This window comes from Carassius carassius, chromosome 45 (genome assembly GCF_963082965.1).
Source record: "Carassius carassius chromosome 45, fCarCar2.1, whole genome shotgun sequence".
NCBI classification, from domain to species: domain Eukaryota; kingdom Metazoa; phylum Chordata; class Actinopteri; order Cypriniformes; family Cyprinidae; genus Carassius; species Carassius carassius.
Window position 1 is genome coordinate 15,320,540 of NC_081799.1, and position 13,994 is coordinate 15,334,533.

At 35.9% G+C, this 13,994-nt stretch overlaps 2 protein-coding genes across 4 annotated transcripts; both read right to left on the reverse strand.

Annotated features, from left to right (window-relative positions):
- Positions 1-199: 199 nt before the first annotated feature.
- On the reverse strand, positions 200-7,935 carry LOC132127612 (uncharacterized). 3 transcript variants are annotated; one of them, XM_059539556.1, is made up of 6 exons: positions 7,608-7,935; positions 2,064-2,124; positions 1,557-1,910; positions 1,153-1,446; positions 978-1,049; positions 200-804 (listed from the first exon to the last, which is right to left on the reverse strand). In XM_059539556.1, coding segments are annotated over exons 1-6 (807 nt in total). In that variant the 5' UTR covers positions 7,632-7,935; the 3' UTR covers positions 200-802. The 3 variants fall into 3 exon arrangements, with proteins under 3 accessions (XP_059395539.1, XP_059395537.1, XP_059395538.1); XM_059539554.1 differs by having other exon boundaries at positions 966-1,049; positions 7,608-7,927; XM_059539555.1 differs by lacking the exon at positions 2,064-2,124 and having other exon boundaries at positions 966-1,049; positions 7,608-7,929.
- A 2,614-nt stretch (positions 7,936-10,549) lies between these two features.
- On the reverse strand, positions 10,550-12,819 carry LOC132127382 (uncharacterized). The gene is made up of 6 exons (XM_059539222.1): positions 12,730-12,819; positions 12,375-12,423; positions 11,806-12,150; positions 11,419-11,712; positions 11,099-11,182; positions 10,550-10,724 (listed from the first exon to the last, which is right to left on the reverse strand). The coding sequence occupies exons 1-6, from the start codon at positions 12,730-12,732 to the stop codon at positions 10,567-10,569; spliced, it is 933 nt and encodes a 310-aa protein (XP_059395205.1). The 5' UTR covers positions 12,733-12,819; the 3' UTR covers positions 10,550-10,566.
- Between the last annotated feature and the right edge of the window lie 1,175 nt (positions 12,820-13,994).

Sequence of the window (13,994 nt, forward strand, 5' to 3'; positions counted from 1 at the left end):
TTAAAGCACCATGATAAACAGCATCTAAAGTAGATGAACAGTCATAAAGTCAACTGTGTCTAAAGTAGACACAGTCATAAAAATCTTATCGATCTTACCAATCACACATAAAAATCTTACCAATCTTACCAATAACTTGAACAAATGTTCTTTCTTCTCTCAAAAGCACAGAAGGAGGTGGTATAGTTCTGTCAATTAATGAAAGTCGTTATTTTTGCTTTATTCGCATACAAATAGTATTCTCGTCTCATCGTAATGTTACGGTTGAACCACTGATGGCAGTTGGAATATTCTGACGATGCTTTTCATACTTTTCTGGACTTTGACAGTCTAACTTGGTAGTCTATGGTAAAAACACAAGCCTCCCGGTTTTCATAAAAAGTATCTTAAATTGTATTCCGAAGACAAATTAAGCTTCATGGGTTTGGAATGAAATGGGAGTAAGAGATTAATGACAAAAATTTAATTTGGGGGTGGAGTATCCCTTTAAGCTGGCAAAGATCACATGCCTTATATTTTGTATGTGTCATATACTCTGTCAACATAAGCAACAAAATGGGAGGTTAAATAATCATATAGAAACTATATATTACATACAAGAAATGGATCTGGATGTTTATCAATGTATAATCTATCAATGTTAAATATTTGGTGTTCACTGTGGAGATAAGCGAACTCCGACAGGGCTGCATGGAACTGGATGATGGTCACCCAACAATGAATATATGTCATACTGCAGGTGAGATTGGAGATAAGGCTCAGGTGTGGCATTCACTCTTACAGGAGACCTGTGATGTGCTCTTCCTGGATGAACATGAGAATAGTGAATCCATCAGAATATTTCTGATTACTATAGCATTTGTTTTAGATTTCACTAACAACATCATTCTGCCATTGGTTACTGAGATTTAAACTGAGTAGAAAAAAAAAGACACCATGTGTAGGTGATCAAATGTTAAACTCACTGGAATGCTTACACACAGCCGTGATAATCAGTATGGTATGAATCAGCAGCACAGAGGTAGCCAGAGCTATCCATACATTTTTATCTATAGAAGAAAGTTAATGAGCAGAATTACATAACAAAACTGATTGTTTGACAAAAGTATCCCATGAGACACACTATGGTATTCAATAAAAAATAAGGAATACCTCTGTTTCCGTAACAATCAGGAGACACGTGGACTATTGCTGGTTGGCTCAGGGATGAGTGGTTTACCCAACACGAGTAGTGTGCACAGTCAGATATCTTCAGGTATGAATGGAGGGTGAATGATCCATCAGGGTTGGTTTTGTTAGTACTGTTTGTGATTGAGGCATTATGAAATGCTCCATTTCTCATCCACAGCTGCTCTAGAGCAGAAGGGTAAAACCCCTCAGAGATGCACAGGATCGTGGGAAATCCACCCAATGCACTTACATCTGACACAGACACAACTGGGTGTGCTATATGAAATATAAGACAATTATAGTAAAATGCTCATTTATCAAGAGCAAATACTGTAAATGATACACTGTTATATGCACTCAAATGATTTGTCATTGTGAATTCTTACCAGTAACTTGAACAAATGTTCTTTCTTCTCTCAAAAGCACAGAAGGAGGTGGTATAGCTCTTGTCACAACACATTTGTAAGTGCCAGTATCTTTTATCTGCAGATTTGATATCTCAAATGCCATTTGCACAGTATCTGGAATCCAAATAAATCTACAGTGATATCTACATGACTGATTTATCCATGAATTGTTCTTTTTCATCACTGAGCACAATGTGCTATTAGTTTGCAGTTCTACTATGAAACCATCACTGTCATTTGATGGTTTGTAGTTACAGCTGATATTGACTGACATTCCTCGATGACCCGTCTGAACCGAGGTGCCGTTAAATAATGCATGTCCAGCTATAAACACTGAAAAAGACAGGACAGCCAATAAATATTCAGTTCCATTTGAAGTCACTTTATTGTCGTTGCTGCATTATAGTATAAAGATTTAATTCAGTGATTTTCCAAAAATTATAATAATCTTTGCTTAAAATTTGAACAGAATTGTATAATCTTTACCAGGAAACAAAGAGAGAAGCATCCACACACATGTTGTCAAAGCGTTACACTTTGATACTATCTATTGAGAAGAGAACAGAAAGATAAATCAGTGGAGAAGATAGTGATACATTTTGTATTATGAATACATTGTTGTGGTTTGTTCTGTGCTAATTGCCAGCGGTATATTATCTCACTTTAGGACAATTCACATAATAATATTATAATATTTTTGTCAAATCCTAGGCTTACTGAAGTGCGATATCAGTCCTCTTCACTCTTAAAAATAAAGTTACTTCAGGTTGCCAGAATAACCTTTTTGTCTAAATGTTTCCATAAAGGACTTTTAACATCTGAAGAACCTTTTTTTTTCACAAAAGGTTTTTTGTGGCAAAAAGGTTTTTTTGTGGGTTTTTTCAGATTCTAAAAAGGGTAAGAAAGAGATGGTTCTTTAAAGGAGCATTGCGTAGGTTCTGAAATTTCTAACCGTTACTGACACCAGTGGCCGTTAGAGGAACTACAGCCAGTCTCATGCTCGTTCTCAGTGCGCACTATCTTTTTTTTTTTTTTTACTTACGAGGAGTGTCCGTGGGTGTCTGAATTGTGCTGGAGGCTGGTCACTTCTTTCCATCCGCAGAGTCCATTTGAAAACACTATTGCCGCTGCTTACTATAATGGCTGGCGTGCCGTACGGTTGTAAACCCAAGTAGACGAGAACGCACATGACGTCACATTTTGTGAATTTTCGCGCCAATTCGGGCCCGACTCCTCCACACACAATTGAGCCTACAGGCTGATAGAGGCAACCGTGGTGGTCAGTCGAGGTGTCATTCTTTTTTTTACATCATGGTTGGCTCATACATGTACAAATGAAAACTCTATCTTAAAGATTTTTTTTAGTAAAAACCTCCACATAGCTCCTTTAAAGAAACTTTGACTGAATGGTTCATTTTGGAAACAAAAATGGTTCTTCTACGCCATCACTGTGAAGAACCTTTTAAGCTATGGAAGTAAAATAATGACTTATGTCTTTGAAACAAAAAAGCATGCTGAATAGCACTATCTGAAAAAATAATGCATTGAATTAACAGTTCTTGCATTTTAATGCCTTGAATTTCCAGGGCTTGCATTGTTAGGTCCTGAAATGTAGTATAGTTGTTCGTTTAAGCTGTGAATATTTCAATTAAAAATATTTCACACACTTTTTCATAATAAAAAAATCAATAATTCATATTCACGTTCCAGAATTCACTTCCAAAATATTAAATCGGTTAAAAAATACGATGTATAATATTCAACAGGCAAATTTCGGTCCATTTTATTTCACTTTCCAAATTCGCTTCCACAAATTCAGTGGTTAAAATTCGGCAGATAATTCGCCCTTTCACATCCGGGAGCTGCAGGAATAGCAGTAGAGCACAGAGGCATGATCTCTATCTACTGTCAGTCGCTCACCAGCAGGTGGTGCAAGCGGCTGTTAAATAAGGCCAAAGCAACAGGAGGATTAAGTAATACAGTTACAAAAACTGATCTGCAGAAATTAAGCAAGCGCTAAGTAGAAGTTTTGATTATCGGGGCATTTGGAAAAGCTGATTGTGCGTATGTTTATTTCAACCTCTTTTCTGTTACCAAGTAAGCAGCATTCGAAGGAGATTATTATGGTGTTTTACCCAACGCTGAATTACAGAACTAACATTACATCTAAGGAAGACATATATTGCTTTCGGTTGTTTAGTTTGCCTAACTTTGTGTCATGGCTTGTGAGTCGCTGTGCTGTAGGCTAATACTGGGGATCCCCTCACGTCACATTCCAGGATTCCCCAATGACGAGTAATGCTTCTCAGTCAAATAATACTGTGATATAAGACCTCAGATCTCAGAATACATTTTATTGATGATTATGCAAACTATATAGACAGTTAAGCAGATGTAAAATATGAACGAACGCTCAAGGTTTCACGCGGTTTCCCTCAGAAATCTGTTAAAGAAAAGAAAACACGTGGCTCAGCGCACTAACAGTGACAGCGATTTAAAGACAAACTCACATCTTACTGATGATGCAAACTATATACAGACAGATGTGGATATGAACGCAAGTTACGGAACAAGAAAAAGTGCATGTTATATATATAAAATAATTTAATTTATTTAAAAAATAATTAATGAATGAATAAGGGGCAATTCACATATCGCGCCTAATAACGCGTGGAAAAGGCTATGTGCGCCGCTTTCTCCTTTTTTCCAAAGTGCTCGGGCAGAAGCGCTCCTGAGGCTAAGCAACAATGACGCTCTCTCTCCATGAAGACGCGGAAATTTCAGCAAAGGATAAATGGATTTGCAGCACAAAAAATCGCTTTCAGTAGCTCTGCTACTAAATTTATTTCAAAATGGCAATCCATTCAAAGGAGATTATAATGGTGTTTTACCCAACACTGAATTACAGAACTAACATTACATCTAAGGAAGACACATATTGCTTTCGGTTGTTTAGTTTGCCTAACTTTGTGTCATGGCTTGTGAGTCGCTGTGCTTTAATACTGGGGATCCCCTCACGTCACACTCCAGGATTCCCCAATGACGAGTAACGCTTCTCAGTCAATTAATACTGTGATATAAGACCTCAGATCTCAGAATAGATTTTATTGAGGATTATGCAAACTATATACAGGCAAGCAAATGGGATCAAAAAGAATCCAATGCGCTGCATTTTCTTTATAATTGATTTCCATTACCACTGGTCTATAAAGTCGACAGTCACACAAAGATATCAAGACCATGATTAGTTTTAACAATATGCAACCAATTTATATTAACATAAAAAAATGAGTTAAAAACAATCTAGGTATATTCTGAAAATGTAAACTGAAGAAATTATTGACGTGCTACCGCACCCAAGGGACCGTCTGACAATTCCACTGACTGGGTTAAAAGGTCCGATGTGTTTTAATTAAAATTCTAAATAACACAGTCAAATTCTTAATCTTGTATTTCTCATGGTGATTTTCTACAGGTGAGATTTTGCCAATACCTCCCTTCATATATTTACAGTATACAATTATTTACATATTAAAGATCCCTGGAAAGGGTTTTCATGTTCCAACAGTTGTAGTACATTGCTAGATACAAGACTGACTAACTAGGGATGGGCGTTTTCCACAAATATCACATTCGACTATTTGAGCTCACAAAAAAAAGAATATTCGTTTATTTAAATTAAGTTTAATGAGTCAGACATTTTTCAGCAACATTTGTTTTCGTCATTTTGAACAAGCTTACACACAATAAGCTTGAACATTACACATCGTGTTTTGTAGCTGAAAACCTTTAACAATGCGTGCAAACAAATAAAAGTACAGATTAAAAGCAAAAAAAAAATAATAAGTGAACAAAGAAAAAACGTAAAGCAGCCTGCAGCAATTAGGCTATTGTACACTTAACTTTTAAACTGTCAGCAAATCTTTTTTTCTTTTTTTCTATTCTTTCAAATGTTCTTGTTAAGAAATACGGGCATGTAAACATGATTGGGGGAAAGTCGGCTCCTTAGTCTGTTAACAATAAGGACGGCCGCGGAGAAAACGTGCTCTGACGGCACAGACGTTGACGGGACTCACAAATAACGGTGTGCTAAGCGAATATGTTTTGTGAAGCGCTTCGTGTTTTCGTTTACCACTGAATTGGATCCTCATCTGGTGGAATACATGGAATACATGGCTCCAGCAAGAACTGTACCCACTCGTCTCGGCTGGACTCTCTGTAATCATCGCTGAAGTACTGGCTCAGCCTTTTCCAGCCTTTTCCTACGAGTTGTTATTGCATCCTCTTCATCGTTGGTGACGGCGGCTGCATCCGCACCACTTGCATCAAGGAAAATGTTCTGATAATGTTCAAATAAAGTTTTTTTTCTTACTTCTCTCATGTTTTCATCGAGAAACCTGAGATGTTTGTGCCGAGGGTCTAGGGCAGACGCGAGAAGAGGAGTTTCCACTGTATTCTCCAAGTTAGCGGTGTTTATTCGTTGCATGAGAGATGCTGCAACAATGTTCTTGAATTCGGTCACTTTCTGTGATTCTCCACGGCATATTTGAAGTACTGTAGAAGACCGCAGTTCTTAGGGGGCGTTCACTTATCGCGTCTTTTGCATGCTCAAGTTCGTTATTTCCAATGTAGGCGCGCGGTATGCGCGCTCATAATGGAAGCGACGCGGTCGCGATGCGCACGCGGTGCGACGCGGTCCCGTTTTTTCCAGGCGCGTCCGAACAGCATCGAGTTAAAAACATCTCAACTTTCAGAATGCCGCAAGCGCACCGCGGGTCATGTGACAAGAACTAAACATTCAGCTTCATCCTTTCCCGTAACAACGTTGAAAGCTCAGCCAAGATGAAGGAACTGCTGAACATAGCTGCTTACTTGGTAACAGCAAAGAGGTTGAAATAAACATACGCACAATCAGCTTTTCCACATGCCCCGATAATCAAAACTTCTACTTAGCGCTTGCTTAATTTCTGCAGATCAGTTTTTGTAACTGTATTACTTAATCCACCTGTTGCTTTGGCCTTATTTAACAGCCTCTTGCACCACCTGTTGGTTAGCGACTGACAGTAGATAGAGATCATGCCTCTGTGCTCTACTGCTATTCCTGCAGCTCCCGGATGTGAAAGGGCGAATTATCTGCCGAATTTTAACCACTGAATTTGTGGAAGCGAATTTAGAAAGTGAAATAAAACGGACCGAAATTTGCCTGTTGAATATTATACATCGTATTTTTAACCGATTTAATATTTTGGAAGTGAATTCTGGTACGTGAATATGAATTATTGATTTTTTAATTATGAAAAGGTGTGTGAAATATTTTTAATTGAAATATTCACATCTTAAATTAACAACTATATAAAATTTCAGGACCTAACAATGCAAGCCCTGGAAATTCAAGGCATTAAAATGCAAGAACTGTTAATTCAATGCATTATTTTTCAGTTAGTGCTATTCAGCATGCTTTTTTGTTTCAAAGACATAAGTCATTATTTTGCTTCCATATTAAGCACCTTTATTTTTAAGAGTGTATGAGGAAGTATTGCTATAACTGTCTTTTTGAACGTGTATTGTCTTGGCTTGTATTGTGTGTTTCTTGTTAACAGACATTGAGTCTATAAATAAAAGTTTCATTAACTGCATATGTGCTTAGTTAAAAGTACATGAAATGTTGATTTGAACTGACATGAATTCATGTAAAACAAAAAAAATCAGAGGATATAAAAAAGTGAAACTAACACAAGTAGAAACTGTTTACCAAGCCAAACTCTCGATTATACACTTCAGCAGTAATTTTAAATTCCTAAATATATTTAACAATAGACTGACCAATCAGTATCAAGAGTTTCAAAATATATTTTTCTGTGGTGCAATGCGAGACTAAATTTCATGCATCATAAAACCACCCAAAACATGTATTGTATATGATTATGTCAGAAACAAAATTAATGATTCAAGCTATTTACCAAATTCAACTAATAATATATTTGCAGATATATATTATTACCGATCTTATGTAATATGAAAAATTCTCACCATTGTGAATTTCAGAAACGGCATCCTCTTTTGTATTTTGCAGACACTTGCTGTTCTAACTCATGATGGTGCAAATGAAGAAGAGATGTTGGTTTGAGGTAGCTGAGTAATTTTAGTCAAGTCAGATACAAGCTCGAGTAATATGATGTAGTACAGAGATAGCACCTGTCTTGTAGACTGAAATAAAAACTACTTAAAGCTTAAGCCATGACAATCAAGAGCACTATGTGTTCTCATGCAGTTACCACGTGACAAACAATGTTATCTGTTCATCCAGAGCCAACCACAAATGATCTTCTCTTTCATTCTTTTATTCACTGGACAAATATAGATGGGGCGTTACTCATTGTCCAAGCTACAATAGAGAAGTAACACCATGGCTTGCAGTGTCACAGTCTAAAAGCACAAGGGACTTCAAATGATTAAAACAAATGACCTCTATACCTCATTTGCTTTTAACTTCTTTTGTGCACTAAAAAACCGATGAGGTCTAGTTATTTTAACCACACAGTGTGGGAGGTAGTGAGCACGTGTGATGCAGGGACGCTATCACGTGTGAAAAAGGCGATAAGAAATAAAAATATACCATGACCACAAAGACATTGCATGGATGATATGCTCAGACTGAATTACTGCCTGCAGTTGCACACAAGTTTCAGTTGCATCTTAAGGCTGTCAGAAGATTTTTCAAATTGACTTTCTTATGTTTATTTATACAAAATGTTAACGCTACTTTTAGGCTTCAGTTTTGTTTGTTGAAGCTATTCAGGTTGAAAAACTCTACACAATTTTGTAATCTGAACAGATTTTAAAACACTAAGCAGCTTACACTTTCCGACTTTGTATATGGTTCCAGAGAAAAAACTGGACATTGTACAAAAATCAGGGCCATTGCTATGAGGTGAAAGGTGGTGACGATTATAGGGGCCCACGGCTGATGCATACAATATATTACTTAAATGAAAGTAAACAGTGGAGAAAGAAATTGGATGTATTTCCTTATATTGGATGCATTGTCTCTTAAAGTGGCCACCCCAATTTACTATCTGCTGTCTTTGTCCTTAATGTAAAGAAAGAAAATCACTTACTGCTCTTGACTGAATTACTTTGTAGTTTTAACAAGAATTATTCCACAGTCAAACCAAAAATTATTCCAACACCAGATATAATTTTTTTTTTTTTTTTTTTTACTAGACCTGACCATGTTTTGCCGAAGTGTTTTTTTCTTTAATTGCTAATGCAACCTTTTTACATACCAGACTGAACAAAATTAAGCATTGCTTGGTAATTGGTCAACAAAGTATTGATAATTGTGTAGTTATTTTCATACTTACAGTTGTCTGAATTTTTGGTTGATAGTAATCCATTACTGTACATACCTTTATATAAAAGTTATCTGACATTATCAAGATGAATTTGTAAACTCTTCTTGTCATATTTTGTTGCCATTATCGAAAGTATAGGTAATAAACTGTGATAATGTGAGAAATGTTCTGTTTTGACTATATATTTAATTTTTACAGTGAAGACTAAAGTGCTATTTTACATTTGATTATTAGGTTTCTGTCCCTGGACACCTACAAACTTGAAAAACTTAAACATTGTGTAAATAGCACAAATAATTAAATAGAACGAACATACAAAATAAACAAAAATGTAAACGTTTCAAACAGGGCCCACTGGTACAATCTGTACTGGGGCCCCACAAACCCCCGCTACGGCCCTGACAATAAACAATTTTCAAACACAACAAACTCAAACTGAAACATGTAAGAGATGCATAACAAATGTAGTTTAAAAATTTGTCAATTTATAAAATTATAAATTATAAAATTATAAACTACAAAATGTTCTGTCAACCCAAAAATCTGTTGACCCAGCTGCCCAAAATCTGCAGCATGGCTGTAACTTTTGGCAACTGGTGCGTTTGGCCAAATAAATTTTAGCCTTTAGTGTAATGATTGAACAATTAAACAACCACAGATAACCAGAGCCACGCTAATACATTTGGGCAAGCACCATATTTGTGAGTTTTAATATTAAGTACATTTATGTTTGAAGTAATATTGCCAGCTACCTAAACAATTAAGGCTCCACCAATGCCACAGCAGAAAGAACCACTGAGCATCTCATCACAGAAGCAATGCATTTTCTGTTTTGAACTAATCTGTTGAGTGAACGTTTCAATAAATGACTCATGTTTCAATCCTGAATCATTCTGAACAAATCAACTGAATGCATAATTCAAAGACTCATTTATAAAATGTTGCTTGTTGTATTGGTGTAACCTGCAAGAAAGACTCAGTGAATCTCTTTTACTAATGCACTTTTGAATCAAATAAAATCAATAAAATTTTAAGACCGTGAGCCAGTTGCATTAACATAGCCACTTTGTTAAGTCTGTGACTGTGTCCGAAATGGCATACTTGATTAGATACTAATTGAATAAGTAATTACTTAGTAATGGTTAAAAGAGTATGTTCTATTTCATATTAATGTGCATAATATGAATGCATTCTGGATATACTATATTTGCCATGTTGTCATTATCACATGACTTACTAGTTTTAATTGCATTGTGTCACTGCTCTCCTTTGGCCTCATGGGACAGTAAAGTAGCTATCATATGCACATTTCAGACTATTCTGGAAGTATTAGGTCATCCAGGTACTTTTTTGTCTTTTGTCACATACTGCTTTTGGCTATATAGTAGCCATGTCGTAATTAGTTCGACCACTAGCATTTAGCCAAGAAGTAATTGTTTTACATTTTTATTTAAATTCGACCAATCAATCTTTTTGTAAATGACTTTAAAAAAGTTATGAAGAAAACAAATTAGATGAGTTATTTTTTTAAAACAAGTTTAAGCAGTTCATGCAACTGGCCTCATAACTAACTTTTGTTGTATCGGTGTTGTGAAGAAGATACACACAAATCTAACATTGTGCTCATTCAGTGTTTATTGTACAAATGATGGGACAATGGCAGGGCTGCATGGGACTGGATGATGGTCACCCAGTGTTGAGTACAGTATCTCAGACTGCAGGTGATCATGGAAGACAGGCTCAGGTGTGAAACTCACTTCTGCAGGAGACACAGACCGCCGACTTGCTCTTCCTGGAACAAGATAAGAGCACATATGAGATGAGATTAACACCCTATAACAACATCAGTATATATGTGGGCACAATCAGGTTCAAATAACACACAAGTTCGGTCATGACTTTCAAGATAGTGCAGGCTAGATGGAGAATTGTAATGAAAGAACTGAGGTCATTAAGGTTAACTAGTAAAACGAAGAACTGGCACTTAGTGTGAAAGATTTGTGACTCACTCTGCTAACAGAATTAACTTAAATTAAAATGTGATAAAGTGACATATCACTTGATATCTAATGAAATCTTATGCAAAAATGGATGTGAACCAATTCTGTTTCAGAACGACACTTGAATAAGAATAAACAAACCATTAGCATGAACAGTGAGACTTACTGTAATTTTTACATATGACTGGAGTGATCAACAAGACAGTCAACACCACTGTCAACATGACAAACACTACTGTCACAGTCACACCTATGAGACAGAATAATTGCAAAGGCCTCGTGAATACAGTATGACACATTAAGCCCTTTCACAAATACAGACTTTTCCAGAAAATTACCAGTAAATTGCCATAAAGAGATCATGTGTGAACAGGATCTTTTAAAAAATACAGGTAAATTCGTTCCGGTAATTTTACGGCAATTTACCAGTATTACTGTGTGAAAAGGGGTATTGAAATAAGAAATACATAACAGCTCTAAACTTACCCCCACTTTCGTAACAGACAGAACTTGATAAATTAGCCACAAGTGGTTTGTTTAAGGAGGAGTGGTTTAACCAGCAGGAGTATATTGTATCATTGAAGGTCTGTGGTGGCAGTATTAGGTATGACTGCTGACTGAAGAAGCCGTTGAATGATTTATTTGAGTATGAGATGTTGAGGAAGTCTCCATCTCTGATCCACAACTGTTCAAGAGGATCGTTGTAAAATTCCACAGAGCACAGAATCAAGGTTGATCCATCAGGCCTCTTCACACAGGACAGAGACAAGGCGGGACGCACTGAGAGGAAGGATTAACACACAAAATGCAATATTTAGCATTCAGAGCTACCTCTCTAATCTAATCTATTATGATTATTAAAAAAATATTTACCAATAACTTGAACTTTTTGAAATCCCAGATCCACTTGAGGTGGTTTTACAATCCTCCTCACAGTACAGGTGTATGTGCCGGTATCCTGAATTTGAAGATTCAAGAGCTCAAATGATATTTCCTTAGTCTCTGGAATCCATGTGAATTTGATGGGATCTTTACAGTTTTGTTTTTTCCATGTATTCTCATGTAAGTAATACGAACACAGTGCATGATTTAATGTTTGCAGATCCACTGTCAAGCTTTCTGTGTCATCTGTTCGGCTGTAGTTGCATCTTATTTTTGCAGACTCTCCATGATTGACAAATAAAGTTTTAGTGTGATTCACTGCTGCATCGCCAAATGCTGAAAAACAAAGACACATTACCTTAAATTTTTCACGCCAAGCTGCGAAATGCAAATTTAGGATCTTTTTGTACAGGTGCTTCCTGTGTATGGCACAAAATGAGTACTTGATTTGTACATTGTGACATTTTTATGTTGGAGGAAATGTCAAATTCTTTAATTTGTTCAAAAAGTTAAGCTTGAAGTGTATTAGCATTAATGTCAAAAGAAAACTTTTTTATTACCAAAAACTGAAGACAACAGCATCCACCCATAACAGATCTGAGAAAAACACTGAAAAATAAATGTCAGAAAAACAGAAATGTCATTTGAAATATACAAATTTAACCAAGATCTTATGGATCAAGTAAAACGATTCAGTGTTGTATATTTTGTATTGGTTAATTAACTCACTTAAATTGAAGAAACTTTTAGTTTCTAAATTAAAGCACTTTTTATTTGCATACAGTAATAGCTGTGGTTTTTCTGACATAACGACAAAAGCGAAAGAAAGATTATAAGTTTTTAACTTTCAACACATTATATCTACATTATATCTAAAATAGCTTTCAATTATCTTCAGAAGAATCACACACTCACCATCTCTCTTTCCAAGGAAAGTGCTGTGTGTGGCTTCTGCCTCACTGTTTTGCTGAAATGTCATATGCTGTGAAACTAGGTTGAGGCAATGATTTCCTCTTTAGGTAAACCATCAATCATAAACAACTGACATTAATACATCATCTGGATCCAGTCAAATTCATTGTATATTTCATTATACATTTAAAAAGATTAAATGCCTAAAACATTCTAACAATAATGGACTGATTTTATAATAGACAAGAGTTAAATCAAAACAAATGAGAACCAAACTAAATCTTACAACCATGACTGTTTTATCCATTTGTAACCACTAAAAGCATAATATTAAAAAATATAAATGATTTTCATTTATGTATTTAAATTTTTGATCCTACCATTGCATGTTAGCCAGATGTTTGAAAATATTTTCAACTTATCTCTATATGTACTTGTCAACCACAAACACTAGGCAAGACTGGGAAATTTAGTTGCAGGTTTATGACGCACCATGTGTAATCTGTAAACAACTAGCATATGCATAGGAAAAAATATTATCAGTGGCTTAAGATAGTGTGAGATAGTGGCAGTCATTTTTAAATACAACACAATTTTATTGTTAGTCCAAATGCTCATACACAATGCTTAAACACAATGAACACACAGTTACCCCAAAAGTACTAATTGTAAGCGCCTAAATATGGATTCTCAAGTATAAACAATATATTTGCTTTACAATCATCACACATTGTGCATCAGCCAGACCCACTTTAGCACACTTTCGCCTAAATGTTGCCTTTGCAACAACAGCAGGGCCTGTCTGACATCAAAGAAAGGTTATATAAGCCAGAGTACTTCGCTCTTATAAAGACTAACTTCTGGCTGTGGTTTAGTGTAGACATTATTACTGAACACTTAGTCTAATCTCTATCTGCTTACATAATCAAATGAACGAGTTGTAAAGTATTAACTTCTACATTTTGGTTGCAATTAACAGGCTTTCACAATGTTCAAAACAAAACATGGTTTGCATGAAAAACTAGTGATATGAAAGCTGTCACACACACCCCAGAGTGCACCGTGATACCAAAGTAGACTACATGTAGGAGGTGGTCAGCTCAGCAAGTCGAATCTGCACTTGTTCCATGCATAGGCGTCAGCCTACCTATTGAAGTCATTAGTTTGTATGCAAGTGATTCATATATAATAGAAGATTTAAGGCGCCTGGAACAAACATACTTGGATTATGACAGCAGCAAATGTGTCTGTTGTGAATTGTTTGATGA

What these genes read in the sequence shown, in the direction of transcription:
- LOC132127612 (XM_059539554.1), bottom strand. Translation starts at nt 7,631, where the DNA reads ATGCCGTTTCTGAAATTCACAATG. An exon ending in GCTTCTCTCTTTGTTTCCTG is followed by an intron (nt 1,911 to 2,063) that starts GTAAAGATTATA and finishes TGTCTTTTTCAG; the next exon opens with TGTTTATAGCTGGACATGCA. An exon ending in TGATTGTTACGGAAACAGAG is followed by an intron (nt 1,050 to 1,152) that starts GTATTCCTTATT and finishes TTTCTTCTATAG; the next exon opens with ATAAAAATGTATGGATAGCT.
- LOC132127382 (XM_059539222.1), bottom strand. An exon ending in GCTGTTGTCTTCAGTTTTTG is followed by an intron (nt 12,151 to 12,374) that starts GTAATAAAAAAG and finishes TTTGTTTTTCAG; the next exon opens with CATTTGGCGATGCAGCAGTG. An exon ending in TGTCTGTTACGAAAGTGGGG is followed by an intron (nt 11,183 to 11,418) that starts GTAAGTTTAGAG and finishes TCTGTCTCATAG; the next exon opens with GTGTGACTGTGACAGTAGTG.